Below are 17579 nucleotides of genomic sequence, written 5' to 3' on the forward strand. Positions count from 1 at the left end.
TCTACACATTGAATGGTTTCAATTAGAAAAATAGGACCCGTGGTGGGCCTCCACCGGATAAACAACACTATCCAATCAAATCCCGAAAAGGAGGCAATATTTTCTCATCTACTCACCCAGCCGACTCCACTACCAATCCGTACGGCCTCCTACCCTATCTTCTCCTATATACTTATTTATATAATTTTTTAATATACATTTTTTCAAAAAAAATTAAAAAATTAACTTAAACATCCATATTTTTTTTCTCAACTTTTTAATCAAAAAATACAAAAAGAACATTTATTTAAGATATCCCAAATAACCTAGAAATACTTCTAACTTTACTTTCCAATTATCAGCTTTTTATCTTAAAAAACAGCTCCACCAAACATATGGTTAAAAAAGTGGCAAGGATCCTCTGCTTTTCCCACCATTGCGTTAATTACATTTTATGGAGTATTTTAAGTTCAATTTTCATTTTGTTTCTTTTGTCTAAATTTTCATTAATTTCTTTCGCTTGTATATTTGTAGAGCGATTTTTTTTTTAGAGTGATTTTATATGATTGTTTTTTTTATTATTTTAAAGTGGCTATCAATACTATTTTACTCTCAATTTTTATAAAATTAAAAATTTTAACTATTCAAAAAGTTACTCTAGAAGAACTATTCTAGAAGATCTGGATTAGCTTTAACCTCAAAATTGAACGGAAAAATCAAGTTAAAACTAGATTTATAATGTAGGGATTAAATTGTACAGTTTGAAATAATAGAAATCAAAATGAAATTTAAGTCAAACTGTGTGGATTAAAAATGTAATTAATCCTATGTTTTTTCAGATGGGCAAAAATCAAAAATATATTACTAAAGTACATAATTCAATAATTTGAGTTTAAAAATTAAAGTAAAATGATTTTAAGATGTTTTTTAAAGCCAAATACCCGACAATGGTATAGTTTTTTCTTTGTATTTAAATCATAATTGTTGAATTATCTTAATAAAATTATTGTTGAAATATTTGTGTTTGATGATCTGATCTCGTTGAAAGGATCACATTCATAGGAGTGAAAAGTAAAATTTGGATAAAATTTAGAGGTTATAATGTTATCAAATTTATGAACAAAAATGGCTTAATACATTAACTAGATTGTCAGTCATGTATTTATTTATTCTTGTGATGACTTTCCATCTACATTCAAATTCACTTACAATATATGAAGTTGAAATTGTTAAGATAAAACAAAACAGATGGTATACCTTTCACAGACGTGTAATAATCAACAAAAACAAAAAAAAAAAATTAGTCAAGATTAATTTAAATATTATATTGAAAAGGACACCCGAACAAAAAAAGGCATGGCCAATAAAAGCAAGACACGAACTGTATTTAGGTCAAGTTTGGTAATTCTAAAATAATTTATTTTTTTATTTTTTTATCTTTTTTTTATCATATCACCTATATATTTTTCTGCACATCTTTTCGTAAAAAGATAAAAAGTGCACTTATTTAGGCTATCCCAAACATCCCCTTAATAATGTAATTACATAACTAACCCATGTTTATAAGCTTTTTGACTCAAAAATATTAGAGATGCCAAAAATTTTATCAAATATTTCATATGAGTATGAAATTCACATGAGATCCACATGGTGTGAGTCTTACGTCCATATAAAATATTTGATAAAAATTTTAAAGGGTCGTTTGGCATTCGCTAATAAAACCAACTTTTTTAGCCTCGTTTGGTTTTTGTTTTGGGACTTTTTTTTATTTATATGAAAGAAAAAGTATAATGATTATGGGTAAAAAGTGATATTTGGAGGTGTTTGGAAAGTAGCTTTTTTGGTTTTTCTTTTGGCTAAAATAACATTAAAATAGCCAATAAGACAAAATGTCACATCAAATCCATAATCATTTTATTTTTTTCTCACAAACATCACATCCAACCAGTGGCGGAGGGAGTATAGGACTAGCGGGGTCACGTGCCCCTGGATTTTGGGAATTTTTTTTTTTACAAACAGAAAGAAGATATTTTAAATAAAAAAATTACAAAAATATTATTAGAGTGAAATGTCAATGACATTTTAAAAATTATGAGAACAATAATGGTTGTTATAATTGAAAATGAAAAGACTACTATAAATCATATTATCTATGAAATTTTTTGAATATAATAGTGATGTCATTATTAATGACATGCAAGTATAAGTAATCTCACTATAAAAATATGGAATTTATTAGATTGTTAGTTACATGTGAGATTCACTCTCTATATGTTTATTTACTATTAGTAGGTGATATGGCATATCAATGATGATGTGGTATTACTATTATATTGAATTTTTAATCAAATTTAGTTAAAAAATAATAATTTATCATTATGCCTCTATTTGAGAAGTTGATGTTGGGGCTTTTTTAGCTAAAATAGTTACAAAAAAAATATAGATTTTTTAACCTAATAAGACAAAATATCACATCCAACCCATAATCATTATATTATTCCTCTCACAAAAAGTTAAAAAGTCATTTCCAAACGAGACTTCTTGCTCCCAGACTAAAAAATTCAAAAAGTTAACCCACTTTCCAAATGAACCCTATATAATTTATTTTAATACTTATATCCATATATTTTTTTTATATTGTTCATGATACACTAGTTATAAATAATATTATTTTTTTGATATTTCTCGAAATCAATTGTAAAAACTTGTTGAAATATTTTTGTAAAAATTTTCGATATCGTAATTAATAAGTACCAATTCTAATTTAATTTTCTGGCTCCGCCACTGCATCCAATTATAAAAAAATTTAATTATCTTTCCAAATATAAAAATTTTAACCTCCTAAAATAGCTAAAAATTAAAATAACCTATTAAAATAATAACTTTCCAAACATCCACTTTATCTTATTAATTTATATAATTTATTTTATTTTATTTTTAGTTTCAAAATCTTAACCAAACGAGCAAGAACTCTAACATTTCTCTTTTTGACTAAACCATTATAGTTTTTCCTACCTAGGCCTAGTTTGGAAAGATTAAATAAATATACTTTTTGACTTTTTATGAAATATGGATTAGATTTGGGTTGAGTTTGAAGTAATGTGTTAAAGAGGTGATGTTACTTAAATAAGATGATGTGATTTAAATAGTGACTTTTTGACTTTTGATCTTTTTTCAATCATGTCAAACTTTGTTTTAAAGTGCGGAGGTGGCCCTGCTAAACTAGATCTAGTACTAGTGCTAGTAGGTATACCTTTGTCAATCACATTTGACATTTGTGAAACCTGTGTTAAAAAACAAAGACATTGTGAAACCGAGTTACGTTATTTAAAGAAAAATGTTTGGGAGCATTAGAAATGGAGCATTAAAGGAGCATTAACGATGTGGCAGTGGACTCTATCCACTTTTTATGCCTTGTTTCTTTCTTTTTTTTTTTTTTTTTTATCATTCCCAATGCATTAATGCTATTAGTGGTGTTCTTTTTAATGGTCTAAATCATTATTGTTATTTAAATTCGCCTCATATTCAGTTTATTAAAAAATTATTTCAGATTAATTCGTTAAATAAATAAATTATATTTGAACATATTTTCAAATATATTTAAGCCTTGTTTGGGAACAGGCTAATTTAGTAACTTTTTGACTATTTGGCTAAAAGGTAGGTAAAAAAAACTTATATGTTTGAGATGACTTTTTGACTAATTACGAAAAGATGTGCAAAAAGTAAAGAAAAAAGAGAATCTTTGATTTTTTTGTACGAGTTATTGACTTTTTAACTAATTGACTAAAAAGATAAGTCCCCAAACGGGTTAAATCTATGTTTAAACAATCTATTATTCAGAATTTTGTATATAATACAAAAAGTCAAATAACTATTGCATCACTCTATTTGATTTCGTTTTCAAAATTTATTTTTGTCAAAAACATAATCTAATTTGCTTTAAAATATAATAAAATTTTAAAAACACTCCATCATTTTCATGTTCTTTTAGTTTATTGTGCAAATATAGTCTGTAAAAACTCAAAAATATATTTTTGATATTTATTTCAAACTAATTTTTAGTATTTTTCAAAAAACATATTCCGAAAACAAAACCAAACAAAGTTAAGCCAAGATTGAATAAATTACTACTCTTGAGTCGGCTGGTTCACAGCCTTAATCCCAGGTCTCAATTGTATCATCCCACACACAAAAACATGAAAATTCAACTGCTGCAAAACACGAATCACTATAAGGAGGGGATAGTATACGAGCAATTAGCTTGTCATCCCACAGAAGAGATACTCTTAACTCCATTACAATCGATATCGAGAGAGTGAGAGAAGCAGTCAAATGGTTCGAAACCACCAAAAACCTCTAATAAATAACCCCCAAAAAAAATTAAAAGAAAAAAAATCAGTTTCGTCGACATGAATTACCCACAACATAAAACATAGTACAATCCTCAACTCACTGTAAAAATCGAACGCTTTACAAGTTACAATCTCTCTCGAAATATTACAAACCTCAAGGTGAAGAAACAAACAGGTATACATTAGGTTGCTTAACCAACCCTCAAATTGTCCGCAACCTAATCAAGCCAGCGAGTAATTCCATCCTCTTCGCCTACAGCGGCAAGAATTTCAACTTGTACATCCAAAACAGCCTGCAGTCCGCATCACAAAGGAGCAACTTTTTTAGAGAGAGAGAGAGAGAGGTAGAGAGCTCAAAAATTTGGACAGGGTTTTCGTTTTTCACATATACAGCTCAACGAAATTCATTTATGTAATACAAGAGCAGAACATTAAAATTTTGCATATTCCAAATTATATTACGCTAATTTCAGGCATTTGCAGGCAACTTGAAAACCAAACTACATCAAGAAGGGTCTAGAAAACAGCAGGTGCGAAGTGAGGCTTCTAACTTAGGTTTTCATTTAAGATTCTTTTTTTTTTTTTTTAATTAAAAAAAATATGAAAAATAAAGTGATGCATGCACCCCTTATCTTCTGAACTTGAGCCATGATGCATGTCACTATCTTGACATTGTGATGTGATACACCGCCATGTGATGTGATCTCTCTCTCCCGGAGTTATTGTGACAACATCTAGTTGGCCGTTTTCAATGACCAATACAGCTCCAAGACAATATAAATACACATGGATATGTATAGATGGGTGCACACAGAAAGCCGTTAAAAGTAACATAGACTTGCATACTTATTTACATATCAAGAGCCCTACAAATCCTATGCTATAATAAGGAATCTGATGGAGTTAGAGAAGAAACTTACCAATGGATTTCTACAATTGACCAATCTACAATCCTCCAAAGAACCTTCAAATGTCCAACTCTCCCAGACATCAAAGCTGTGACTAGCAAATACAAATTCCATTCTTCTATTTATCTGCAACAGTAAATAGAATGTAAACTGATAACTTAAGTAACGTCACCCAATTTAATTATTTCTGAAAGAACCAAATAAATTTTATAATCATTGTATCTCATTCTTAAAGGAAGTTCAATTATGAACTCGAGCAACTTTTAACTTTTATGGCATACAAACTATAGTCACACTACAAGCTCATAGGATAGAACATAAAGAGCTTCCTGATTCAGGAAGCATGCTTCAACTTTCTTTCTTTCTTTCTTTCTTTCTTTATTTATTTTGTGTGTGTGTGTATGTGTGTGTGCCTGGGTATGTGATAAGTAAGTGTCCTACAAGATCAACAACAATTAATGCCCAATAAAGTCGGTCAAAATTTACAAGGTTAATGATGTAAAGTCGTGCTTGATTTCTGGAACTCTGGCATGTCATGAATGGACAAAGGATCTTTTGTCACTTGAGATCACTAATCAAAAAATAGGAACCCTTCTCTAAAACAAATAAAATAAATAAGAACTGCCTTTTCTACCCTTATCCTAAAAAAATCCATTCCCTTTTTCCACCTAAACGCACCATAATGTTGCAAAGGTATTATGTCTCAAAGCACTCCACCCCTTCTACAAATCCTGGAACATCCACTCCCAGTGGAACCATGTGTGTCATGAAGCACACCTACTCGGTGATGTTTGCTCAATTGTAAGCTATACCAAAAGCATAGGTCATGGTGCAAATGCAAAATAGGGATGATCAATAATAGACTTCCCATCCCACCTGCACAAGACAAATATTAAGAGGCAACAAAATGTAGAACCTCCTTCTCTAAGCGTTCAAAAAAGTTAAAAACATCACATGGATCACTGCCCAGGCCAAAGCCATCACCACAGGTGGCATTCCAGAAGTTCAGATCAAGTTAGAGGAAATATGTAGCAGAGAGGTTAAGCTAGTGTCAATAGATTGAAATAAGGATTTACAAGACACTTGTCACCAGAATCTTGTGTGAATGTGAATGCTGGCATGCTGCCAAAGCAGATGCCTTCAAGAAAATTTATAAATCTTGCGGGATTGAAAAAGGATCAAATCCTTTATCTCTCTGTTCTTCCTCAAATTCAAGGAGTTCAAATTCTATAGTCAATAGGCTCTTAGTGTATTCTTAGATGGTATTTATCTCTTATACTCAAGAAGAGGGAAAAAAAACAACTAATGAATAGATATTAGGAATCAGAATTCATTCATCCAACTCTCAAATTTCACACAAAAATGTGCTCAAGAACTGTGTTGCAAAACAACCAGTCTTCAACCAAAACGAATAAATCAATAAATAGACAATGCAAAAAACTAAAAAATTGCCACTTGCATCTTTTATATTGAAATGAAATTGCACTTAAAGACAGCATTGACAAGCATCTCATCTATAAACTAGAATTTGTAAGAGAGAAAAATACCTGCAACAACTTTCCACCAGCGGTAAAAGATCGCAAACCAATTATGTCCTGCAGAAATTGAATTGAAACAGTCGACCAGTTAAACAGACCAATAACTCACAAAATTGAAATGCTGCCTGCCACATATAATGAAACACATTCCTCTCCACAAACCTTGCTTCTAAAAACAACGAGGAACTGCGTTGCTGGATCTCTTTTTGTTACATTTGACATTGTGTCTAGGAACCAACCGCCGCCTTGGACTCTTTGCCTAGAAACATGAAGGGCAAGTCGATCTCTTGTATGCAAGGCTATAACATAACCATCCTTCAGCAGTTCACCAGACTTTCTGCTCAGGCTCATGCTTGACTTTAGAATCTGCTCAGAAGATGATTCTTGTATTGATTCAATTGGTGCTTTTGTACTTCTCAAATCTTCAGGGGAAGCAAACCGTGAACTGGAACTCAACACTTGATCTGTGCCACTCATTGCAGTATCATCATCTCGATGTGAAGTACTCTCTTTCTCTAATGCAGAAGTTTCATCTGATTTCTGCAGGGATTTTTGGCGGGCATGCCTCTTTTTAGCCTTCTTACCTGACCTGCTACGCTTTCCTTCAGATCGAGCAGAAGTACTTTGAGACAAAGCTGAACCCTGATGATGACCAGGAGACTCCTTTGATGCATTTATGCTATTTTTCTGGGAGCTTTCTGGAGTTACATGAATATCACCTGTCAATTGCTCACCAACAGAACCCTGTAGGGCACTTTTATTTTCTTGTTTATCACCTTCTTCATTTTCATAGCCTATCTCACGTTCCTCTTCCTCCTCATCTGAGACAGCATTCTCTGGAACGCCGCCATCCAAGAAGAATGTCTGCAATATGGAAATAGTTTTCTCCCTTATCTCCATCCACACTTCTTCACTATAATCTGCACTGCGTGGAAGTATCAATACATTGGGCATCTCCCTTACCTGAAGCAAGAATTGATATGATAAATTCGTTTGAACACCAATAGATATACACTCTCATAGAAACATTGACGACCTTTATTTATAAATTTTATATAAACATGTACAACTTAGAGGATTGCATGACCCATTTTCACCTTTCTGGGCTGCTTTTATTTATAAAAGAAAAGGCAAGAAATGCTAATACAACATGGAATTTAAATTTTGCATCACTGGGATCGTAGACATTAATGAGATATGAGAAATGAAAGAAAACCACAAAGCTTCACCTTTTTCTAATATTGGTTGGTAAAATGCAACTTGGCCAGTAGCATTGTCAGTTGCCCCCCCTAATCTTGTCTTTTTTCTATGGAAAATATATTTGTCTCGCTTAACCCAAAATCTTTATACCAAATCTGCATCCTCACATACATGTACTATGTGGACCCTCTTCACAAATATGCCTTATATTTCATCTATAACAATGCACAATGGTAAGGGTCTAATCTTGAGCCACTGAGTTCAAGGTTGCTAAAATCAGGTTCCCAAGTAGGATCGTTGGGAGGGACTAATGGATCGGATTGTAGAATCAGATCAAGAATAGTAAGATCCTACTTTTAATGCAAAATAAAATGAAAAATTATCGATAATGATAATCTTTGTTACATAATTTTAAAAAGATTAAAGAAAATTGATAAATTTGATATAATGTATGTCCTATGTTAACATAAATTAGATAAGACATATGAAAAATGAATTTATAGTCAAATTTTTTATATAGATATCCACATATATGTAAGAAATAAATAGCAATAAAAAAAATTGGTAGGATCGGGATCGAAGTGGAATCGAGATGGTATGCGATTCTACATCATTTTATGACTAGAATCATAATGACTTTAAGATTTTACTAAATTTAAGATCTTAGTGTGATCCGGATCGTTTAGCCCAACTGAGATCATAGAATCGTAAAATCCTACGATCCGGATCAAGATTCTAATAACCATGATTGAGTTAGCATATTGTGGTTGGAAATCAGCATGTTTCTCTTCAAATTGTTCTCACACTATTACAGAATTATAGTTAAGGATACATGTTCAAAATCACATCATAAATTGAATTGGTTATACATTTTCCTTCTAACACCCAAAACATTCTCTCTTTTCAGATCCAACCATGTGGAGGTCTTTCTTCTCTTCACAAAGTGTTTCTATCAATCTAGCATAAAACCACAATGTAATTTTCATATCCTATTTCATTTTTAGTACAATCACTCTGTCCCTTAAAATTTGAGCATATGACAAGAAAAAAAACAAAACAAAAAGTACATGAGATAGTAGTGTTAAACAAAAATCAGTCCAGAAAACAACATATACTCAACAAGCATTTGATCATGTTATATATTCATACCCTAAGACTACTCATCACATCATACCCTAAGACTACTCATCACATCATACCCATGCTTCCATCCATTGGGGCCCTTCAGCACCATCAACAGCACAACCTGCAAGGGTACCATCAATCAGAAGCTGCTTTACGGCACAATCATCCACCAGCTGGCTGCTACCTGTATTCACGAGAAATGCCCCTGCACAAATCAACACACTCCTCTATAAGTCCAAGTAAGAGGAATTCCAAGATTTAATATGTATATATATATATATATATGTCCCAAATGCAACAAAAATTGAAGGAAGTACCAGGCTTAATATGCTGCAAGCAATCTGCATTAATAATTTGAACTGTTTCATTTGTCAAAGCACAGTGGAGAGAAATAAGGTCACTTGCAGCAAGTAAATCATTAAGGGTATCCATTCTCCGGGCAGCAGGAGGGAATGTCATTGAGGATCGACTCAACTTTCCTTTTCCCTATCAAGGAAAAATCAGTTAGAACAAGTCATATACTAGAGGACAAATATGCAATACATGACACTAACAACACATTCAAAGACTAAAAAGGAGATAATGGCCAATTTCCAAATAACACATTCAAAGTAGGTAATACATTTACAAATGTTAATATAACACTTCAATGAAGCTTAAAGTCTACTCTCTATTAAAGACAGTCCATGCAAGGACAAGATTCTTATCCACGTGTCATGTTGCTCAAAATCCTCTAAAATTTCAGAATATTCATAAACTTCATGTTCTCAAATGAAAACTCATTCTTAGTTCCAAATGTTTAGAGACAATAATTTTAACAACTTCAATAGCCCAACTCCGGAGCTCTGTTTCTTGTTGCGAGTTTTATTCAGCTATAACCAAAGTTGGCATGTCAGCCAAATTCAACAAAATGCATTTTTTTAAGCTAAGAAACAACATACTTAGCTCAATAATTTGGGGCAAAAACACTCTCCGCTTCCTGACCCAAACTTATACTACATTGAGTTTTACTCAATTTTTTACCCAACCCAATTTCAAGGCTATTTTGTGAATCTGAAATTTACCACTACCACCATGCCTTTAGTGAAGCATTTACTCAAATTACAGTGTTTGATATCAAATAAATCTTTTACTCAAATTTAAGTAAAATTTTGATCATGTGTTTGAGATGCTCAACACATCAAAGATCACAATTTAAAAACAATGAATCAGTGAATTATTTTGCAATGGGAGGATTGTAACACTACATCTTTGTGTATGGTTCCAAACATGAAATTGACTGAATGTAACATTAGATACAACTGAAATTGTTACCTCGTGAACATCGAAGTAGAGCACAGTCATCTTGAATGCCAAACTCCGAGTAGCCAAAGACCTCGCCGAAGCAGATCTACCAATGATCCCTAAAACAAGCCCACGGCAACGCCGCATTCCACGGCACAGCGGTTGAACCGAACCGAGCCATCCCGAGGCAGAGAGGGCATGGCGAGAGAGAAGATGAGTACGGCGGAGGAGACCGAGGAAGAGAGCCATAACAGTGTCAGCGACCTCCTCAGCACGAGACACATCGACGTGGACGAGGCGGCGGAGCCCTAGGTCGGCGGCTAGGGCGGAATCAACGGAGCGGTCAGAGGAGCCGAGGCAGAGGACGAGCTGCCAGGGGCGGAGGCGGCGCTGGGCGGCGCGTGGGAGGAAGGCGAGGCAGTGGAGGAGGACGGCGGCGGCGGACTCGATCTTCGCTTCCGCGAGACGGCTGAGGGGGACGTGTTCGACGACGGCGATGCCGGCGAGGCAGTCTTGTTCGAGGCCGGTGTCTTCGATGCAGTTGAGAGTTACAACCAGAGGGAGAGGTGGAGGTGCGGCGGAGCTGTGGCGGGGCATGGTGGCCGGAGATCTGGAAGTGGGGGTTGTTGTGGTGGTGGTGTTGATCGAGTCTCTCTCTCCTACCACATTCATCATCATACTTGTTCCTTTGAAGATGATGATGTATATGTGATTATAGAAGAAGCATATTCTCTTAGGTTGTTGATGATGATTGATGAGTTGTTGTTTCTTCTTCACAGTGCTCAGGGAAGGAGGTTGCAGTGTCTTTGGTTTTCAGACTTCAGACCCTAGGTCTCTCTCCATGTCTCTCAATGGTCCTTGTAATTTCGTTAATTGCTGTTATGTCCCATTATTTTATAAAATTGTCTGTTTTTTCCCTTTGTTTTCGGGAAAGATTCACTTTTCCCCCCTCAAACAATTATAATTGTGTCATTTGTTTCTTGAATCCTTAAATTATTCGCATTAGTTCAATTGATCCGAAACTGCCAACAGAGTTAATATTGTTAGGAATATTACAATTGTTTGCATAAAAAATATATGGTCCAGCTTGTCTCAAGTTGAGATCAAGATTAAAACCGTCCAGTTCTATTCATTGGGCCCGTTTTGATAATTCGAACCGTTCAATGTGTAGAACTCGTTGAGTATTACATGCCTATAAAAATCACGTTGATCTGATATCAATAGTTATGTGATCCAATCAGTTTTGTATAAAAAAAATGGACGGTGAAACAATTAACGGTTGATAAAAAACTGTTTTTTCACATAGTTATCGATATCCGATCAATGTAATTTTTTATAGACATATAGTACTCGATGATTTCTACACATTAAATGGTTCGGGTTATCAAAACAGGACCCGTAGTAGACTTCCACAGACCCAATTGGACTGATCAAAGCCACACCAAAATATATTTGTTTATGTTGATTTGCTTAATTTATATTTATATGAGAATGTAAAAGATATCACATTGCATTTACTTTTTTAATATATATATATATATATATATCTCTTCAACCAAGGCATTCAACATAATAATTATGCAAACACCACTTTGTAATGTAAGATTTGTGAATTTAAATTCTATAGAAAATAATTTGATACCATTTGTGGTGTCTATTTTCTTTTTCTTTAGTAACAATTAACCCTACTTGTGTATATCCTAGTTGTGCATACCATGTGACCAAAAAAAAAAAATTTATTACAAAGTTTTAATAAACTTTGTAAACTATGTAAGAGATTGTAAATTAATGATAAAGTGAAAAAATAATTATACATAAATGAAATTTTTTTTGTACAATTTCGACTCAAAAAAAAAAAAAAAAAAAACTTGCAGCATGCACATAAAAAATTTAAATCACTATAAAAATGTATATTTTTTCACTATCACATGATTTGCAATTTCTCCAGCTATTTACAATGTTTCCAAAATAAAAATAAATACCAACAAACTTTTATTTATAATTTTAAAATTATTTTATAAAATTATAAACATATAATACTATTTATTGCTGCTTTGGAGCCTGAGAAAACATGCAACAAAAACTTCAACCTAGTAGTCTCGTTTCAATGACCTAATCCCAGTCAACACAGAAGACACATTCTTAAGAGCTTTCCAGAAACACTGATCAATCCATAATCATCAAGGCATTGAAGAAATTGAACATCAAACAAACTCTACAAATGATCTTCAGATTACACAATGCCAATTTATTGCAAGTACCAAATTGAATTGAAGAAAGACAAATCATCAAAATTGTTACAGGTAAAAAAAAAATAGTTACATGTTGTCCTACCATAATAACCAAAACACCCTTGCACAAAACTTCAGATGATGCCAAATCTCTACAAAAGATGAAAAGAGTAGATACAATGCCGGATCTCCTACATCCACGTACATGCATTCCTCCACGATTCAAGGTCATATGCTGGTCCAAGGATTAAAGCATCTATATATCCCCTTGGAATTTCAGTTGAAGCTCGCGCCACGTATTGTGGTCATGCTAGTCCTGCTGATAACAACTATATATACCAAGTAAACCTAAACACTATACAGCCTCGGCCAAAGTACAAAAGCTAACACTTAAAACACTGAACCACGTTTTTCTTAGTATTTTGGTTTACTTGGTATACAACAGTGCCATTGCACTTCCCTTCATATTGAAGTCATGCTAGTTCACCACAAGAATACAATGGAAAGTGCAGTAGCATTGATAACAGCTATATACCGAATAAACCTAAATACTATACAACAACAAAAGGCTCACCCTTAAACCAATGAACCACATCTTTAGGTTTCCTTAATACATAATTGTTATCAATGCTATATTGCACTTTCCATTGTATCAGTAGCGTTGATTACAACTATATACCAAGTATACCTAAATACTATGCAGCCTCCGCCCAAGTACAAAAGCTCATCCGTAAAATTCTGAACCACACCTTTCTTACTTCTCCCACTGCCATCTTCGAACCTTTAACTCATTCTCAAAATAATCTCAAAATTTTTGCTTTTCATCTCTTTGTTATTCCAGAATCACTGGTCTCCCATGAAAATGACCCGAATTCAGAAAAATCTCCTCCTAAAGGTCCTGGTGGTTGCTTGATAAGAGCGCATCATCAGTCCAACACCAATTCCAACACCGAGGCACATCCCAAGGCCAATTCCAACCCCAACTCTAACGCCAGCGTTGAACCATGAGAGCTCACCATCCTCGCCAGCATATGTGTCTTCTGAATAGTAGTTGCTTCCAATTTTTCCATCTGACTCATAATCTTCAACTTCTGCCTCTGTGATCTGTGCACACAGCCCATAAAGAACAGTTCAAAGTAAATAAGCAAGCAACTCCAAATGGATATAGCTACCAACACAAGGTTGGAAAACATTTAAAAGAGAAGGAAAAAAATATACAATACAACGGGAAACTTCTATTAAAGAAACATAAAAAAGAAATTATTTAGAGTGGGATATAGAAGGTTTTATCAAGTAACACTCAATCTCGCAGAATGAGCCCATGTGGCCATTCCATTCATATGGACTATAGAGGACTCAGATCCTTATAGTTTCCAAAAGTCATGGTGCTTCAGCAATAGGATAATGGCAATTCTGGTGATTTGGTGTTGAAAGGTAATGGTAAAGGTTCAATTAGATTGACAAGAAAAGAAAGAACATTACTAAAAACCATGACAAAAATTTCCCACTTGGCATCAATTAACCACCATTGATTGAAAGAAGGTCATTTTGTATATTTGAAACTTGTGGTGGCTCAATGCCCAATTTGCAAGCCTCAACGGATGTAAGTGGAAATCTGACTAGATATTACTCACAAATTTGTCAGATAAACCGTCACCAACAAGCACCCACACTCGCGTGCACACACACACACACACACAGCAAAAAAAATAAATAAATAAGCCCTCTTCCTTAATGTGCCCATCAATTCAAAAGCCAATGCAAACCAACAGAAACTTAAAGTTGAAAGCCCGCTCTTAATGGCTTATTATTGTCATTCACAAGACCTCACACATGGTTACTTTCCATTGCATGCCAATAATCACACCAATGTATCGTGTTGAACCCTTTTCTAGATCTCACGCACCATGAACCCAAAACAAAACAAAACAAAACAAAACAAAAAATCAATATGCACCACATGAAAGCTTTAATTTTCTCTTTAAAAATTCCCTCAACCAAGCAAATAATAAAAGTTCATAACAAATTCTCTATATATAAAGCATCAATAGTCTTCCACCACCACTACCACCAAATTTTCATAGCGTGACCTGTATTGACAACTAGGATCTTCCTTCAAGTAAGTGGTTTAATGTTAAAAGTTAGCGATAATAATTAGGAAGCATACTGATTAACATGTTCAAATGGAGCAAAATTTGTGTGACCTATGATCAAGTTGCAAATGTATGACATTGCATCCCTAGTTACAAAGTTTCTCACTTAACAGAAAAACATTTATTAAGATAGAGAATCTCATCTTCATCTAAGAATTTTAACTCAATGAGATTGAATTAATGCCAACACTCGTCAACATAAATCATAAACATATGTAGGTCTCTCTGAAAAATGAGTCATTACCAAATGAACCATCTTTAGGGGCAAAAATACAATTCCTTGAGAAATCCCTATCCTCAAAAGGTTAATATTAAAACTTTTTAGTGCAAGTTCTATACATTTTTTACTAAAACATTTTAGTACAAGAACAGATAAAGAAGCAAATTCTACTTCACCAAAGAAATATGAAAGAAATACAGTTTTGCACAATTGTATGCATGCCTTTCCCAACCCTACAGAGGATTGATAAACAATCAAACTCTCAAGCATTCCATATGCTACAATTACATATATATTCTCCTGAAAATTACATTAACTTATGTATTTATTTGAGAGGGAAAGAGTGAGGCCTCGTTTAGGAAGCGACCGGTTTAATCAAAAAGTCAAAAAGTTACTAAATAAGTCAAAAAGCCAATCACATATACCAAAAAGTCAAAGATTCTATTTTTTCTCTACTTTTTGCACATCTTTTCGTAAAAAGCCAAAAAGTCATCACAAACATACTAGTTTTTTTTACATCGTATTTTAGTCAAAAAGTTACTAAAAAACCCTGTTCCCAAATGAGGCCTGAGTTTCTTTTATTACCACCACAATTTGCGCAAACTACAAATTACACTAAGAATTGAATTTTTCTAATGGTACCTAAAAAAAATTCAAATGCATAATTGAACAGAAAACAGCCGATCAATTTACCACAAAACAGCTAGTGATATTTGCAAAATGCAAACAAGTTAAATTCAACAAATATATATATTTTTTTTGGGGATAAAAAAGTTAAATTCAACAAATGTAACATAGGAATTCATATTCAGACAATTAACAAAATAACTAAAACATGTATCAAGAAATTTGTATCAGAACACATTGACACCATAACAGTACCTGCACTTTCCGCTGCCTCACCAAACCATTATTGATCTTTTGCTCCTTCCCAATCTCTGCATCCTCTGGAATAGCATCGAGTGTGTTATGTCTGGCAAGTTTCCGCCTCGGACTAATTTGAATTGTCTTTGTTAAAATCACAGGCACACCCGAACAACAACCCGCAATATAGACCTCGAACAACGGAGCTGAAATCCCAAATTTCGGCTGAAAAAATGCCGAACCCCCGCTCCCAATTGATGCAGACATGTAGCAATCCATACCCCACCCGGTTTTGGAATCATTATCCAAACCCACATTTCCATTACTCCAAACAGCCTCCATTCTCTCCAAAGACCCACACAACATCATATCCTCCTTCTCATAAACCTCAAATTCAACAGCCCCTGAAACCTTAACACAGTCAGTACTCACATATGTTACCTCCAACGATTCCTTATCAAGCCGATCGCGACGGAGAGACAACGATGTCGTTTCCGAGGACGGTATGCGAGTGCCATTGATTTCTAGAGAAACCCCAATTTCTCGGCGAAGATGGCGAAGCGTGAGGTGGTCAGGAACGGTTTCCACAGCGCATGGGGCGATTCGGACGTAGAACAATCGGATCTCGAACCAACCCGAAGGTTGCAACGAAGGACCGTTCATGAGTCGGTACATATTCAAATTCGGCTTCTTAAACATCGCCATCGACAAACCCTCGTCTTTATTATCCATCAAACCCCAAAATTCGATACAAAATCGCAATCAAAAGTTGAAAAAATGGAAGAATTTTACGTATCGAACCCAAATTACCTGACGAATATCAGAGATTTGAAAGAAGCACATCATTGAAACCCATCATACGATCAAAAACAGTATGAATTCGAAATTCGATACCCAATTGCAGTCAAAATCCAGCGAAATCTTCAAATTATGCCACCGACTGCAAATTAACTGGAGAAAATCTGAAAATCAACAAATTTCGATCAATTGAGGCCATGAAACCGAACAAATTCTTGGGAATTTCAGGGTTTGGGAAGCGAAGAAATTTGAAATCAGAGGATTGAAATGTATTTGGCGAAAAAAAAAGGGGAAAATATTGGATTTGGTGGGGAGAGAAAACTAGGGTTTTGAAAGGAAGGTGGTGTTTGGAGAGGTTTGATGGAGATTATGTGGAGAAATCGAGTGATGTGAATGGGTTGGAAGACGGAGTCAATAGAGAACAAAGGCGAGAACGATGCGAGCGACCGAGCGTCAGTTCGTTTTCGCACACGTCTGTCAAGATATTTTTGTTGGGAAAATTATTACATTATAAAAAGGAAAAAGAAAAATGGTTGAAAACCCCAACATGAGGAAATGACAAGGTATTAGATTCGGTTATTATTATTATTATTATTTTTTTTTGTTAATAAGAGATATATTTTTTGTGAAGGAATTTAGTAAGAAATTTTTTAATTTGTTTTGAAGAATATTTTGTTTTTAATTTTGCTACTTAATTTATTTGTTAATTTTTTTTTAATTGATTTTTCATTGATTATCTATCCCAATCTATATATATTTCTTTAAATTATTTTTTATCTATTTAAATTTTTTGTCTATCTTTTCAAATTTTTTGCTTATCTGTTGAATTTTGTTTCCTATATATTCAAAATCATGAGATTCTCTCTATTTGTTTAAAATCTGTCCTTGTGTTTCTCTCTATCTATTTAAAATCTATGAGTTCTTTCT

The 17579-nt window shown here is 33.8% G+C and overlaps 1 protein-coding gene across 1 annotated transcript; it reads right to left on the reverse strand.

Moving 5' to 3' along the window:
- Window positions 1-4188: 4188 nt before the first annotated feature.
- On the reverse strand, window positions 4189-17130 carry LOC114259885 (C-terminal binding protein AN). Its single transcript, XM_082917068.1, has 9 exons — window positions 15873-17130; window positions 13501-13721; window positions 10417-11008; window positions 9420-9588; window positions 9177-9307; window positions 6940-7740; window positions 6787-6834; window positions 5252-5365; window positions 4189-4624 (listed from the first exon to the last, which is right to left on the reverse strand). Exons 1-9 carry the CDS (start codon window positions 16584-16586, stop codon window positions 4550-4552), a joined length of 2865 nt encoding a protein of 954 aa, XP_082773194.1. The 5' UTR covers window positions 16587-17130; the 3' UTR covers window positions 4189-4549.
- Window positions 17131-17579: the final 449 nt, after the last annotated feature.

The sequence above is a fragment of the Camellia sinensis genome, chromosome 2, assembly GCF_055761805.1.
Source record: "Camellia sinensis isolate YWXY chromosome 2, ASM5576180v1, whole genome shotgun sequence".
Taxonomy (NCBI): domain Eukaryota; kingdom Viridiplantae; phylum Streptophyta; class Magnoliopsida; order Ericales; family Theaceae; genus Camellia; species Camellia sinensis.

Bases quoted from the DNA above. Each gene is read 5' to 3' on its own strand.
- LOC114259885 (XM_082917068.1), bottom strand. From the start codon at position 16,586: ATGGATAATAAAGACGAGGGTTTGTCGATGGCGATGTTTAAGAAGCCG. The intron at 7,741-9,176 runs GTATGATGTGAT...TTCTTGCTTCAG, and splicing joins CCCAATGGATGGAAGCATGG to GTAAGGGAGATGCCCAATGT. The intron at 5,366-6,786 runs GTATTTTTCTCT...TTACTGTTGCAG, and splicing joins CTGGTGGAAAGTTGTTGCAG to ATAAATAGAAGAATGGAATT.